Below are 16916 nucleotides of genomic sequence, written 5' to 3'. Positions count from 1 at the left end.
CCAGCAACCCCATCTGGGGATGATGCTCAAATCAGCTAAGCTATTTTTAGTGTCTGAGGCTGTGTGCTCAGACCAGTCAAACTATTCTCAGCACCCAAGGCTACGCATGAACCAACCGAGCCACTGGCTGTGGAAGGGGAAGAGGGAGAGAAAGGGGAGGGAGAGGGGAAGAGAAGTAGATGGTTGCTTCTCCTGTGTGCCCTGGCCAGGAATTGAACCCCAGACATCCATACACCAGGCTGATGCTCTATCCACTGAGTCACTGGCTACGGCCTCCACTTTTATTTTCAGTAAAATTGGGAGCCATTGGAGGGTTCTGAATAGAAATTACATTTGCCAATGTATACAATTCTATTCTTAATATAATTTCATGCCTTTTTCTACAGTGGTTTGATAAAGTGCTATATGTTTTGAAATATAAAAATGATACTGAAAGTCTTAGCCTTTAAATTTTAAGGTTGGTACTTAAATAATTAAGAGTTTGAATATAGCTTAACTCCTGAATTTCATGGAACTTTTAGGGCACCAGCCCTTAAACAAACCTTTAAATAGAATAAGGAGTAGACTATATAAGGAATTTGAAAGCATATACAGGAAAGGGTAAAAGTAGGTTTACAGTTGTTTGTATGGAAAATACTACAATAAATAAATAATACAAGAATAGATTGTATTTTGAATACTCACAACTATAAACCTACTTTTGCTCCATGGTGTACATTTAAATCCTCAACAAAGCTTAGAAAGTATAGAACATTCATTCTGCCTGTGACTTTAAAAAGTCTTAAGTGAACTATAATTGGGGTAATGAACTTACAAAATGGTAGAGTGAGGAACATGATGAATCAACTCCCTAAGAACAATAAAATTCAACAAAACTCAAAAAATAATCTTTTTAGTACTCTGGAACTCAAGCGAAAGCATACAAGAAATTGAGAAGCATTTACTAAGAACTACTCAACTTTGGGTAGGAACTGTTGTTGTCTGCGGCATTGTGATTTCTCCCATTCTTATTTCTACCTCCCTTCCCTAGTTTCAATACCTGGTAATTCTGCCAGGGTGCAGCCAAGCCATGAAAACCAGCACTTTTCCTACTGCAGGGGACTGACTTGATCTGAACAGAGCACAGAAAAGCCAAATGCCTGGGAGTTGTCAAAGGCCAACTCGCAGATAGACTGAAGTTGGTATATTGGTTGGGACAAAGTAACACATCAGCAAACTTATCAGAAATTTAACTATGAGTTCCAAGGAATGAGACAGCCAGTCATACAGGTCTTGATAATGTCTCACATGTCACTAGTGGTCTGGAAGGCTGCTTGGGAGAGACCAGAAAGGGTCCTTAGCTACCTACTTAACCCTGGCTGGTTGTCCCAGCTTGAGCCAGATGTTAATTACCCTTGACTATGGGCTAAATCATATATTAACCCATTGAATAGTGTGAATGTTCATGTACATCCTCGTGTCTCCTGACCATCCAAGAGTACGATCAATTTATTTTAAAAATGTGGAAAGCAACATTAAAAAAGGCAAATGTCTGTTGTTCTTGTTTCCATAAATCGGTTATCAAACAAAACATGATTTTAAGTTAATAAAACTCTAACTGGAACTAATTTCATTTTTTGGAAAAAAAAAACAAACCCACTCCCAGGGGTCAGCGAGCACGAAAAAACTCACCACTCAAATGGTTAACATAACATGGAGGGAGTGAAAGAATGAACCTGTCTATGTGGGAGGGACAGCAATGACAAGAGAGCACAATGAGTGTTTATGGAATATTGTTAAGATGCAGTTTCTTGATTCTGGGTGCTGGTTACACACATGTGTTCACTTTGTATTTCATTGAGCTGTACAAACAAACAGCAAATATTTATTTTTGCTCATAAGTGCTGGTGCATGCATTGCTGTGTGGCCCAAGATATGTTGATCTTAATAAGGCTTGTTCCTGTGTGCAGGTAGCTGGCATGTTGTCTGAGAGCTGGCTGGTCCAGGCTGGCCCCAGCAAGCATGAACTCTTCACTGTGGATGCAGTCTAATACTCCAGATGGATTCCCAGAGACTGAATGGAGGCACATAGACTCTTTAGGCCTGAGCTTGGAGCTGTCACGCCATTACTTATCTCTCTCTTGCCAAAGGCATTGCAAATTAAAAGAGAGAAAATAGATTCCACTTCATAATGGGAAGAGTGAGATGTCACATCGTAAGAGGATATAGGTATAGGGAGAACGGTAGTTGAATTCAATTTTGCCATGAATTGGCCACATGCTATGTTTCGATTTAAATAATCATTATAGGTAAATAAAACAAACTTGACCTATTTAGATTATCAAAAGTGTTTAGATCTAGGCCCTGGCCAGTTGGCTCAGCGGTAGAGCGTCCGCCCGGCATGTGAAGGTCCCGGGTTCAGTTCTTGGTCAGGGCACATAGGAGAAGCACTCATCTGTTTCTCCACCCTTCCCTCTCTCCTTTCTTTCTACCTCCCTCTTCCCCTCCCGCAGCCAAGGCTCCTTTGGATTACAGTTGGCCTGGGTGCTGATGATGGCTCCATGGCCTCTGCCTCAGGCGCTAGAATGGCTCCAGTTGCAACAGAGCAACACCCCAGATGGGCAGAGCATCTCCCCCTGGTGGATATGCCGGGTGGATCCCGGTCGGGCGCATGCAGGAGTCTGTCTGTCTGTCTCCCCGCTTCTCACTTTGGAAAAATACCAAAAAAAAAAAAAATAATAATAATAAGTGTTTAGATCTAGAAGGCTGTTTATGGCTATTCATAAATACCATATTTTTCGTTCCACAAGACGCACTTTTTTCCCCCAAAAGTGAAGGGAAAATGCTCGTGTGTCTTATGGAGCAAAAAATACAGTATTTCATTAAGTATTTTAACACATCATTTGGTTCAGAATATTTTTTTTCTTGTTTTCCTCCTTAATACCCTAGGTCTGTCTTATAATCAGGTGCGTCTTATGGAGTGAAAAATATGATAGCTTTTGAGAATTTTTTAACTTTATTTCTTTTCTCTTTTTTTGAGGAAGGGTTATTGTTGACATTTTTTTTTTCTTTTTAAATAACAGATCTCTGGGCTCCACTCCAGATTTGCTAGATTAAATGCCAGCACTTAGAAATCTTCATTTTTTAAACTATACTTTACAAGTGATGCTGAATTTTAAGAATCACTACTTTGGGCTTTCTGACTTCTCTTGGAACCTTTGGCCTAAATAAGGCTATGTCCTTTCAATTTCTATTAACTACAGAGAAAAAGCAGCCCAGAGCTGCTGGAAACCCAGCTACCAGTGATACAAGCTAGCAATACTAGTCATTCACAAGATGGCCTGACTGCTTTGTTCAAGCTGCAAAAAGTGCATACAAACCTTTGTGTTTTTTGACAGAGAATCAGAGAGGGACAGATAGAGACAGACAGACAGGAAGGGAGAGAGATGAGAAACACCAGTTCTTCGTTGCGGCACCTTAGTTCATTGATTGCTTTCTTCTATGTACCTTGACCGGGGGGCTCCAGCAGAGCAAGTGACCCCTTGCTCAAGCCAGCGACCTTGGGCTCAAGCCAGCAACCCCATGCTCAAGCTGGTGAGCCCATGCTCAAGCTGGATGAGTCCACGCTCAAGTCGCCGACCTCAGGGTTTCGAATGTGGGTCCTCTGCATCCAGGCCGATGCTCTATCCACTGCGCCACTGCCTGGTCAGGCTATACAAACTTTTAAGGTTCCTTGAAAACAGGTTTGAGGGAGGAATGAGGTTTATTAAGTACCTATTGCGTGCATAGCCACAACTCCAGGTACTTTACATATATTATTTAATCTTTGCAAAAATCTTGCAGGATGGGAATTACTATCCTTATTTTATAGACAAGGTCACTGAAGCTCAGAGAATTAACTACTTTGTTTAGTGTTTCATAGCTACTTGAAAAGAAGGCCAGAGATTTTGATCTAGCTTTAGGACTGAAAGTTAAACAATTTTGAAGTAGTGTTTTTGGAATTAGATAATTTATTAAACCTAATGTTTGTGAGAATTATGAAAATATGTATGTTTGTACATATGACAGTTGTCTAGCTGTCATTACTAAACTAGCCACTCAAATTCTAATCGAAGTGTGACCATCTAATTTTTCAAATAGTAGGAGATGCAAGTCTGTGGATTACTCAACTTTTCAGATGTTTTGGGTGACTTATGTTCAATATAAATGTTGATATTTTAAAAAATAAATATTTGTGTTTAAACAGTTGCTAAGCCAACTTAAAGGAAATTTAGAAGAAGAAAATCGACATCTACTAGATCAAATTCAGACCTTAATGCTACAGAACAGAACACTGTTGGAACAGAATATGGAAAGCAAGGATCTTTTTCATGTTGAACAAAGACAATACATGTAGGTACCAAATACGTTTGCACTCTGAAATGTTATTCATAATTTTATAATTGCACTTTCGGGTGGCAGAAAAAACAAGGCTAATTTTTGTTTTGTTTTCAACACATACATATATACATATATTTTAATGCTGTATACCAGGCTTTATGCTAATAATCGGAAATACTAACATGAAAACCTGGGTGCTGCTCTTAAGGAACTAGTACTATAAAGGGGGAAATACAAATAATTGTTATAATGGAGGTATGTAGAAGACCATAGAAATATCACAGCGTTAGTCTGGGAGAGTCAAGGTGGCCTTTCCAAAGTTGATTGCTTGAGCTGACACTTAAAGATTCACTAGGAGTTCGCCTGGGTAGGCATACAAGGCCAATACAGCAACAAATGCAAAACACAGCAGTGTGATGAAAGTGTGTTATGGAATTTTTCTTGGTGGAGCAAAATTGAGGAAGGAGGAGCAGCACAGAAGTGGATAAACACTCAGGAGCTATTTCACAAAAGTTTTTCCTTTATTATTTAGAAATGAAATGTGCTGGGATGACATTGATCAGTAAAAGTACATAGGTTTTAGGTGAACACCTCCATAGCATTTGAACTGTTGGTTGCATTGTGTGTCTATCACCCAGAGTCAACTCATTTTCCATCATGTTATATTTATCACAAAGGTTTTTCTTTGCCATTCAAAGGAGTCACTGAAAAATTTGAGCAAGGGAATAATATGATCAGGTTTGTATATTTTTTTAAACCACTGATGACATTTTAGAATATGGATTAGACACAGAGGTCCCCAAACTACGGCCCGCGGGCCGCATGCGGCCCCCTAAGGCCATTTATCTGGCCCCCTCCGCACTTCCGGAAGGGGCACCTCTTTCTTTGGTGGTCAGTGAGAGGAGCATAGTTCCCATTGAAATACTGGTCAGTTTGTTTATTTAAATTTACTTGTTCTTTATTTTAAATATTGTATTTGTTCCCATTTTGTTTTTCTACTTTAAAATAAGATATGTGCAGTGTGCATAAGGATTTGTTCATAGTTTTTTTATAGTCCGGCCCTCCAACGGTCTGAGGGACAGTGAACTGGCCCCCTGTGTAAAAAGCTTAGGGACCCCTGGTAGAGGATCTGAGAATAGAGCCAAGATGTTTTATTAAAGCTGTTGCAATAATCTAGTAAAAAATGTTCACAACCAGTGGTATTTGAGATCAAATACAAGAGAGGTGTGGGAAATAGAATTAGCAGGGCTTAATTATTGGTAAGGTGTGTCTCCATTGAGAGTGGAGGAATCTGGTAAAATCAGGATTTTGGCCTGGGCAGCTCAGTATGTATGTAGTCTTTGTATTAGACCATGATCCACGTTTACTAAATTCTTTTCTTCCCCTTGTCACTACATGAGAAGCACTATATTATAATAGAAAGCACATACGTTGAATTCAGACAGATTCTTAAATTCAATCCTAATTCTTCCAGTCACTAGTTATGTGACCAAAGACTAGTTACTTTATTTCTTTAGTCATTGGGGGTTTTTTCCCTCCAGAAATAGAGACATAATAGTTCTAGGATTATCCTAAGGAGTAAGTGAAATTATGTCCTGATGTACATATACTGACCAGGGCTTATATGAAACCAGGACACATTATATATATTTTTGAAGCATTGATTTTATCATAGAATTTGTGGTAGGAAACATTTTTATATTAATATATAGATATATCACCAAGCAAAAGGAAGAGTTTGCATGAACTTTTAAGATAAATGCAAAACTTCAAAGAAATGTTATATTTGTGGCTGGCCACTTTGGACTACATCTTAATCCTTTCTGGTGCATGTATACCTTTACTCTCCACCATAAGAGGTATTTTAGCTTAAGCAGTGAGTATATCTAAAGCTTTTGGCTTTTTGAGTTTCCTGTGTCTTAAGCAGAGGCATTATCCAAATCTTTATCTTCTTAGCATTCTAACCCGTTGAGACTAATTCATTTCCAGGGTGTCAGTGATTGTATCTATATATTGACTTACAAGTATTAGTATCTATTCTGACTTTTCATATTTAAATTAAAATATACATATTGCATATCAGACATTTCTGCTGAATGCATTTGCCGCGTGGTCCTAGCAAGAGAGAGAAAGAATAGGTAATACTGAGAATTTGGAGGTTCCTGATGCTGTTTCAAAGGATGAAAAGGAGAAAAGATTTGGGAGGTTTAGGCTGTCTGCTATTTGTGCCATGGTATAACTGTTGTTGAGATATGTCTTCCACATATCTCTCAAATCATTCTTCCAGTTCCCACTACCCTAAGTCAGCCTTACCTCTCAACTAGACTATCCATTAGCCTCTTGAATGCTTTCTTTACCTTCATCCTTTCTGCTATATCCTGTTCTATCATTGAGTTAAGGTACCTAAAGCAAAGATTTCATAGTGTGACTTTGTAATAAAACCTTCAATACTTCCAATTTCCTATTGAGCAAAATCTTAACCCAAAACCCCCTCACTACTTAATTTAGCATTCTTGTCTTTCCTTTTCAGTCATTCTGATATGGCCTTGTTCTTCATGAGGTCTTTCTTTGGTCATCCAATATAGAAATATTTTCCCTTTTTAAAGTTCCTGTGTACTTCCACAGACTTTTATTTTGGCACTACTACTGCCTTGGATTACAATGGTCATTTGTGAATATATCTTCTCTCTCCTATATTGATAGCAGAGCTGGGCTACTTATTATTCATCTTTATATCACCTCATGCCTTCCTTATTGTATTCTAGGCATTGCAGTGTTTTAGAGAGTTCATTTTTTTTTTAAGATTTTATTCATTTTAGAGAGGGAGGAGGGGGGGAAGAGAGAGAGAGAGAAGGGGAGGGGGAGGAGCAGAAAGCATCAACTCCCATATGTGCCTTGACCAGGCAAGCCTAGGGTTTCGAACCGGCAACCTCAGGGTTCCAGGTTGACACTTTATCCACTGCGCCATCACAGTTCAGGCCTAAGAGTTCATTTTGTTTTTACATGAAAAAAAAATGTTTTCTGATCTGTGATTTTTTGTGTGTGACATAATATATACTGCCAAGAACATAAAAATAAGACTGAGATCTGGTGAAATCAGGAATACATTGCTGAAGGCACAAAATAATTCTCTACAAGTAAATTAAGCCTAAATAATTCTACCATTAAAAAATTTGTGTGAAGATAAGGTTGCAAGATTATTTATTATATTTGTAATTGTAAGCAAACTTTTATTTTTTTGCCTATATAAGTTAAAATAAATCACTCGTCATTCCAAAACTTATCCAAAAATAGGGAAAAAGTCAATGTTGATAGATGTTTAATAGCTATAAAAAGATGGTAAAAGAATTTCTTTGTCATATGAGATAATAGTAAGGAAAATTTTTTCAAACATATCCTTTTGAAAACTTGAAACTTTAAATCCGATATCCTTTTATTTAACTAAGTTATAAATTTAAAGAAAAGGAGAAACTTGGAAAAAACTTATTGTTTCTGCCTAATAAATTCTTAGTTGTCAACTCTGGTTTCTGTATTTGTTTATGTTTTGGGAGAAAGTTAGATCATAATCACAAAATAACTTAGTATCATTTACAACTAACTGTACAATATATGATGCGTGTCCTAAAATTTAATTATTTTTATAGTGATAAGTTAAATGAATTAAGACGACAAAAGGAGAAATTAGAAGAGAAAATTATGGATCAGTACAAATTTTATGAGCCATCTCCTCCTAGAAGGTACTGTTAACCAAATTTTACTTATTTTTATTCTGAAAAAAGAAAAGTTACTATTTAAATTTCTAATTTTGTAAAGAATCTATTTGTTGAATTTTAGACTGATAAGAACTTAAATTTTTCTATCAGGAGAGGCAACTGGATTACTCTAAAAATGAGAAAATTGATAAAGTCTAAGAAAGATATTAATCGGGAACGTCAGAAATCTCTAACATTAACACCTACTCGCTCGGACTCCAGTGAAGGATTTCTTCAACTCCCCCAGCAAGACAGTCAAGATAGTTCTTCAGTAGGTTCAAACTCTTTAGAAGATGGCCAAACTTTGGGGACCAAGAAAAGCAGCAGTGAGTGCTGAACTCTTTTAACATTTGTGATCTCTAGAACTACTTTAGAATCCTTTCTAAAGATTTTTAAAAAATAACTTCAACAGTCCTTTGAGATAATAGTTTGATCCATGCATTTCTTCTTAACTCCATACAATTATAAAATTCACTGCATACTGTAATAATACATAAGCACTTAATTTTCTATATTATGTGTTTAAAGATATCCCATACACAGAGATATCAAAAGAACGTTGAAATAAGAGTCAAAATACCTCTGCCACTTGCTAGTTGTGTTAATATGGGCAAGTGTTTTACCTTGTATCCTACTTAAGGTGATTATGAGGAGCAAGTAAGAAATATTTACAAGAGCTCATTTTTATAATTATAACAATAAAATAAGTCATTTTATAATGAGGTTTTACTCAGTCTTTGGAATCAAATTGGAATATAGTTACATTGGCGAAAGCAAAGAAATAGGTATGCATTTGAAGAGAATGCTATTCAAAGGTTTAGAAATAATTGAAGGTTATGAAAATTATTGAGGAAGTGCTTGATTGATAAAGGATTGGTTAAAATAGATGAGATATAAATGTGTGTATAAATTTGTGATATATTTTTAATTACAAATATAGAAGTATCACATATATAATTCATAATCTTTTAATTTCATTACTAGTGTGCTTAACTAAACAGCAAGAACAAAGTAAAAGCCTAAAGTAGTGTATTTTTAAATAGAAAAAGAGAGAAAGAGGAAAGAATCTAGTGTTGTGCCCTTTGAAGATCTCTAAGAAATTGACTATGAGTGTTCTTATAAAATATGTAAACAGTGTACTTTGAATCCACTCAATCATCAGTCATTAAAATTTATTTTATTTATTATTTATTTATTGACAGAGATAGGGACAGACAGACCAGAGGGAGAGAGATGAGAAGCATCAACTTTGCTACGGCACTTTAGCTTCTCATTGACTGCTTTCTCATATGTGCCTTGACCAAGGTGCTACAGCAGACCTAGTGACCCCTTGGTCAAGCCAGCGACCCTAAGCCCAAGCTGGTGAGCCCTGCCCAAACCAGATGAGCTCTTGCTCAAGTCAGCGACCTCAGGACCTCAAACCTGGGTCCTCCAAGTCCCAGTCTTATGCTCCATCCACTGCGCCACAGCCTGGTCAGGCCAGTTATTACATTTTAAAAATAGATTTATTTATATATACATTTAAAATTTTCACTACTCTTCTTCTGAAGTAAATAGCAGGCAAAAACAACTGCTACTTGCCCTAGGGGTAGACTCTCCATATGGGTAACTCAAAGCAACCTAGAACACTATTGACTGTGTTTTGGCCTTGGGAATTATCTCTGAAAAGGCAGTATTTTCAGGTGTAGGAAATAGGATATTCATTATAGAGTCTATTTCAGAGTGCATCTTTAGTACCTTAACTAGAATCTATAAGCAAGAAACACATCATACATACATAATGAACATATTCATACATATACTGGTATGTGTGTGTTTATATAGTAGGCTCAAGAAAGTTTAATGCTATGTCCCTTCATAAGATTATTGTTACCTGGGTGTTTTGCTACCTAGTCTTGTCAGCCAAATCTAAATGAAACTTCTGAGTATTGTAGAGCAGTGGTCCCCAACCCCCAGGCCGCGGACCGGTACCGGTTCGTGGGCCATTTGGTACTGGTCCACAGAGAAAGAATAAATAACTTACATTATTTCTGTTTTATTTATATTTAAGTCTGAACGATGTTTTATTTTTTAAAAATGACCAAATTCCCTCTGTTACATCAGTCTAAGACTCACTCTTGATGCTTGTCTGGGTCACGTGATACATTTATCCGTCCCACCCTAAAGGCCGGTCCGTGAAAATATTTTCTGACATTAAACCTGTCTGTGGCCCAAAAAAGGTTGGGGACCACTGTTGTAGAGAGATCAAGTTTTCCATTAAGTTCAAGTGAAGTTCAAGATCATCAAGTTTCCAGATAATTTAATTTTATATCTCCCTTAGATATAAAATATCTGACATTTTATTAAATGAGAAATGGTAATGGGTATACTTAATTTTTTTAATTAAAGGAAGATATTTCAATTCAGATACGAGAGCATACATAAGAAAGGCATGACAGTCTTTTCTAAGGCCATCTTGTTTGTTTTAAACAAGCATTGGGCAAAAGTAGTTTTACAGTTGTTTGTATGGAAAATAGTACAATAATTAATAAATAATAATACAAGAATAAACTTTTTTTTTTTTTCCTGAAGCTGGAAACAGGGAGAGACAGTCAGACTCCCGCATGCACCCGACCGGGATCTACCCAGCATGCCCACCAGGGGGCGATGCTCTGCCCACCAGGGGGCGATGCTCTGGCCCTCAGGGGTGTCGCTCTGTCGAGACCAGAGCCACTCTAGCTCCTGGGGCAGAGGCCAAGGAGCCATCCCCAGCGCCCGGGCCATCTTTGCTCCAATGGAGCTTCAGCTGCGGGAGGGGAAGAGAGAGACAGAGAGGAAGGAGAGGGGGAGGGGTGGAGAAGCAGATGGGTGCTTCTCCTGTGTGCCCTGGCCGGGAATCGAACCCGGGACTTCTGCACGCCAGGCCAACGCTCTACCACTGAGCCAACCGGGAGGGCCACAAGAATAAACTTTTGTGTACTCACAACTATAAACCTACTTTTGCCCCACTCATCGTTTGTCATATGCTCTGCTGAAACCTCCAATATAAGAATCAGAGGAAGTATATAATATGCTCCTTCCCTGCAATTGTCCAGTTTTAGAATTTTTAAAATAAACACAAAACCCAACATTGCTAACATTCCTTTAATTTCGGTATGGTTTGGGAAAAGAATATTGTGTATCTAAAAACTAATTGCCATAAGAAAGATCACATTTTACAACTGGCAAATTTGAAACTTTTTTTACCCTGTCCCTTTTGGAAAGAATGTCTGGCTGCCAGTAAAGCAGTTTTTGGAGAACAGTTGAAAACAAAAAAAGAATCTAAACAAGACAATATGTGCATACTGCAACCACTCAGCATTGTTTTAGCTAAGTGTCCATTTTTACATTGCTTTCAGTTCATTTCTTTTTAATCATTGAAAATAGTTGTGTTTTACAAAGCTAAAAGAGAAATAGATCAAATTAAAAACTTAAATGAATCATGACTATTACCAATAGCAATCAAAGAATTAAGTTAAAGAGCTGAATGTACATTACATTCCCCTTAGTGAATGATTCTTGTAAGTTTGTCAGAAGAGCTTCGATTATTTACAAGATAATGGCAATCCCTGAGAAAGAGCATAGTTATTAAGTCTGTGTACAGTATGTTTTTAAGTCTTTATGCATGTTGGTTTCTTAGCTCCTACATTGCAGTTCCAGAAAGTTTTAACATTTTTTTTAATTCAACCTGTTAAAATACAATTTTAAGAAAGTGACTCTAGGGAATGTTTTTATTTTTGTGCTAATGCCTACTGTAGTTCTAACCCTCATTTTCATTCACACATTTTTTTTTTTTGCATAGTGCCATCTTTGGTTTTTTTTAAATAACTTCACCAAAAAAAACCCTTCTGAATATCTAAAAATGTAATACATAAATTTTGGGGGTCATTTTTGCTTGCTTTAAAAGGATGCTGCCTTATTTTTCAGCCTTACTGGGACTTAGTGCTAGCACTTGTTACTACTGTCAAATATTTTTTTTCCTCTTTCCTTAGACAACCTTTTGTAAAATGAAATTTAATATAATTGCTCATGTCATTTTCTGAAAGACTTTGTTCAAAAGAATATATATTTTCATGGTGCTATTAAATGTACCCCAGAATTCAGCTTAAATCAAGAATTGTCATTTAAAAAATTAAGAAAATAGAAGATTGAAAAGCCTTATACATCTTTAGCATACACTCTGTGGCCCACCAATAACCCTAATTTTTAAGGTATGCATTTGCAACTTGACTAGGAAAATTGTTTCATAAGTAATTCTCACCAGTTCCTGTATTTATAGGATTTGAGCTAATCCAAGATTTCGAAGTATAGTATATGTTCCTCATCATTGTCTTCAGTGCTTTTCCAAGTATTTAAAAATATCAGAGTACTTATTTCATATCTCATGATCACTCAGCAGCATGAGAATAATAGCTTTAGTATATAGCATACATAAGCTGAAACTCGGACATTCATTTCTGTCCTTAATTTCAACATTTAACTCCCATCTGTTCTTCTCCCTTTTTTCTTTCATATTTCTGTTTCTGTTTTTCCTCATGCTCTGACATTAAAGTGGTTGCACTGAAAAGACTGCCCTTTTTGAGGAACAGACCGAAGGATAAAGACAAAATGAAGGCCTGCTACCGTCGTTCCATGTGTAAGACTTTATGACAGTTCAGCTTCTTTCAATTGACTACGTTGGCTTCCATTACTAATTTTTCACTAACCTTTCTCTGGACGGTGCCAATTTTCTTATTATGCAAAGTGCAGACTTCCTCTAATACAAGGAGCTGGAAGAATTTTTTTTTTCAAAACTGGCACTAAATTTGCATTATATGTATGTTCATTTATACATACATATATGTGCATATGTTTAGTCATACGTGTAATAATACACTTGTAAATTTCCAATGCTTTTCTAAAAGTTGGCAGAACAAAGTTAATTTTTTATGCCATAGAGATTTTTTTTCCCCAAAGAAATTTACTTAAAGAAAATATAACAAAACATTTAGCATCAGGAATTTATTTCCTTAATGAACTAGATTAAATAAATAAATAAAATGGCCTTTAACCCTTAAAAATGTTTGTCATTCTTGACATAATAATGCTCTGATTTTCCTTTTCTTAAGTGGAATGGGTAATTATGTAATCACATTAAATGCCTGTCACTTTGACTATTGTCTCTTTCAGGTCTTTATTGAATGGTATACTTATTTGATTCATAAAATGAGTAATTTCTGCGGTAACCTGCTCTGACCAAGGACTCTGTCATTTTCAATAATGATGCTGTATAAGAACTGCTTTTCATCTTATCTTTATTCATTCCATTTTTGTCACCACAAAATCACATTATGAAGGTTTCTAGTTATATTGCACATCACTGCGCAAAAGCATGGCAGTTGTACAGAGTAAAATTCCTTTTCCTGTCTTTAAAGGGGGTGGGATAAAAATGTTTACTGAAATTTATCAGCCTCTGGCCTGTTCATTTCATTCAGCTGAATGCATGTCATAATTTGACCTTGTGATTATAGTTTTGGTTTTCACTTGCATTAAATCATAGAAAAAAACCCAGATCATTTATAATACAAGAGAAAAATTAGAGCAAAAAACATTAACCATGCTGATTCATTTGCTTTCATTTGCATCCCAGCCATGAATGACCTGGTGCAGTCCATGGTCCTAGCAGGAGGACAGTGGACAGGTAGTACTGAGAATTTGGAGGTTCCTGATGATATTTCAACGGGTAAAAGGAGAAAAGAATTGGGAGCTATGGCCTTCTCTACTACAGCTATCAACTTTTCAACTGTCAACTCTTCTACAGGCTTCAGACCCAAGCAGTTGGTTAATAATAAAGGTATAGGCCGTCTGCTCTTTGCACTGTTGTGTAACGGTTGGCAACAGGAATTTTTAGTGACCTTCCCATGTACACTTTCTTGACAGTAACAACCTGAAATAATTATCAAAACAATCTGGCTTTGATCTGAGAGAATTTTCAAATAGTTAAAAAAATTTAAGACATGCAAGTAACAAAAATCTCTTATAGGCTAATAAACTAACAAGAAAAGAAAAAGGAAAGCAAGTAAAGTTTGAGAAAAGGAGAAAGTGATAGGAGCTTTTTTAAAATAACCTGAAAACACTACGACTTCAAACAGAAAACCATGTAGAACCACCAAAGCTCTTGCTTTGCTTTGCAGGGTCTCGGAGACTGTTTCACTGTTTCTGGTCTTTCCCTAAGCAAGTAAACTCCATCAAAGCTATTCTGTTTCTTCCTCCTAGTCCAGTTTTTGATTGAATCTATGAAATTGTTAAATTGAGATGTACTATATATAATTGAAAAAGAATTTCCATGTTCTTTGTAAATAAAATTTTATAATGTTTTTTTTCTGTTAATACTTTGATATTCATTTTGCTATTTCATGTAGATACTACATCCTTTGAAGATATAAGTCCACAAGGTATTAGTGATGATTCTAGTACGGGATCAAGAGTTCATGGTAAGATAAAATTTTTTTAGAGACTACTTATTACACATACAATGTAGCATTAATTCTGTGAATACACATTGCCAGTAAGCATGTTTTTTCTAACCTGCCTCTCATATCTCTGCCATCTCTTCAAACCTAATACTCCCATTTGTCCCTTGGTGTTAGTTAAGATTATTGTTAAAGTATGCCTGCACAATGCTTAAAGGTAATTCTGTTGCCATTTTAGTATAAGTTTAAAGTTCTGAGTACTTTTTACCATTAGTTTAAAAAATATTTACTTTGATAAAGGATGAACTCTTAAGGAACAGCATTTTCTACACTGTTAAGCATTTCAGGTTTTTAAATTTCTATCTGGAAAATCATATCATACAACACTAAATTATTCCATTTTTTTTTTCAGTGAGGAGAAAGAGAGAGAGAGAGAGAGAGAGAGAGAAAGAGGAGGAGTAGGAAGCATCAACTCCCATATGTGCCTTGACCAGGCAAGCCCAGGGTTTCGAACCGGCGACCTCAACGACACTAAATTATTAACAATAACTGGATAACAAGTTAAAAGAACTTCATATCTAAGCAGAACTTTAAGAAATAGGATGGGGCTGTGTTAACTGTGCAGTGTGTCCCTTGTACAGATAGCAATATAGAGACATTAAGTGCAGATGCTCATATTCCTCCTGTTCATGGCATCTCGGCAATTTGCAGGTTCCTTGTCTGATATGTTGTGATTAATGACTAGCACTTTTTTTTGTCATGTCACTCAATCTAAAATAGTCCTGGTTGCCTGACTGGTGGTGGTGCAGTGGATAGAGCATCCACCTGGAACACTGAGGTCCCAGGTTTGAAACCCTGAGGTAACTAGCATGAGCACGGGGCCATCCACATGATCCCATGGTCACAGGCTTGAGCTCAAGGTCACTGGCTTGAGCAAGGAGTCACTAGCTCAGTGGGAGCCCCTGGTCAAGGCACAGATGAGAAGCAATCAGTGAACAACTAAAGTGATGCAACTACAAGTTGATGCTTCTCATCTCTCTCCCTTCCTGTCTCTGTCTCTGTCTCTCTCAATAAATAAATAAAATTAAATAAATAAATAAATGTCCTGGTAGCTATCTAGAAATCATATTCAAATCTAAATATTCACTGTATCTTCTTTTCTTTGAATTTCAACTATTGTTCAGAAGTGTTCTGTTCTAAAGTGTCTTACTGAACTATATGGAAATATCTTTGCTCTCTAATCTTTATGATTCAGCTGTGGGCATGCTCAGTGTGTGAAAATATGCATGATTACTTCCTCAGAACATTCTGTGATCAGAATGTCAATTTCGGTGTCATCAGCTGGAAGTTTTATCCCACTGTCTCCTGGTTTTTTCATTTAGCTTCAAGACCAGCCAGCCTTGATAGTGGCAGAACATCCACTAGCAATAGCAATAATAATGCTTCACTCCATGAAGTCAAAGGTATGCTGTAGGTAAATTTATTAATATGCTCCATCCATTTCCAGATTTAAAAGGAGATTGATGAGTTTCTGGGTTAAAGTATGAAATCCAAATTTTCTAAGGTCGGAACATTTTATATGGAATTATTTTATACTTTTACCATTGTAATACAAATGTATTTCAATGTATACAAATGTAAAAACAGGAGCAGTTATTTTGGTTTCCATTTTTCATCTTTCACAGATAAAACATTTTTATTACAATCTTTATACTTCAAAATATCTGTAGGTCCTTATTTTACTTATGTTTTGTCTTTGTCATTAAAATGGTTGTCCTTAATTTTTTTCATGATGCATGTATATTGAACTCACGTTACAGAACGTGTTTTAGAAATACTTAATTCATCCATGAAATAAGGGGAAATTTTTTTTAACTCGATAAGGCAAAATTATGTGTGTACACGTGTGTAACAAGTGCCAAGTGCATGCATATAGCTCACTTAAGAATTATTTAAAGATTATTTTTCCTTAATTTTTAAATATGCATTTGAAGGTAAGGTTTTTATGTGATGTCTGGAAGCCTTGACTAATACTTTTTTTCCTTAAAGGTATACTGCCTTTTCTAGATTTAGTAGATTATAAACATTTGTTAAAATACTATTCTCTACAGTCCAGAACTGTCAAATTCTAGTGAATGCTTTTATCCTATTGCTGTTTCTACAGGCAGGTCTTGGGTTACAAAGGAGATAGGTTCTGTAGGTTTGAACATGTTTAAGTATTTATATGCGCAGCAAGGTAAAAATAAATACTATGTTGAGGCAAACATCTAAGTTGCGTTTGATAGGTAAATGTACCTGTTCCAACTTATTTAAAAATTCAACTTAAGAACAAACC

The 16916-nt window shown here is 36.3% G+C and overlaps 1 protein-coding gene across 4 annotated transcripts in view; it reads left to right on the top strand.

The window, feature by feature from the left end:
- The window catches only part of CCDC88A (coiled-coil domain containing 88A), a 148447-nt gene that overhangs the window by 121546 nt on the left and 9985 nt on the right, over positions 1–16916 (top strand). For 2 of the 4 annotated variants that reach the window (XM_066267152.1, XM_066267151.1), the window contains exons 23-29: positions 4226–4371; positions 8004–8096; positions 8223–8437; positions 12682–12765; positions 13759–13962; positions 14531–14602; positions 15964–16044. In XM_066267152.1, coding sequence (XP_066123249.1) covers positions 4226–4371; positions 8004–8096; positions 8223–8437; positions 12682–12765; positions 13759–13962; positions 14531–14602; positions 15964–16044 — 895 coding nt within the window. The remainder of the gene's footprint in view (positions 1–4225; positions 4372–8003; positions 8097–8222; positions 8438–12681; positions 12766–13758; positions 13963–14530; positions 14603–15963; positions 16045–16916) is intronic. The other 2 variants (XM_066267154.1, XM_066267153.1) reach the window with 2 other exon arrangements.

The sequence above is a fragment of the Saccopteryx bilineata genome, chromosome 3, assembly GCF_036850765.1.
Source record: "Saccopteryx bilineata isolate mSacBil1 chromosome 3, mSacBil1_pri_phased_curated, whole genome shotgun sequence".
Lineage (NCBI taxonomy): Eukaryota > Metazoa > Chordata > Mammalia > Chiroptera > Emballonuridae > Saccopteryx > Saccopteryx bilineata.
Note: the sequence above shows the minus strand (reverse complement) of the source record. Positions and strands in the feature narration are given on the sequence as shown.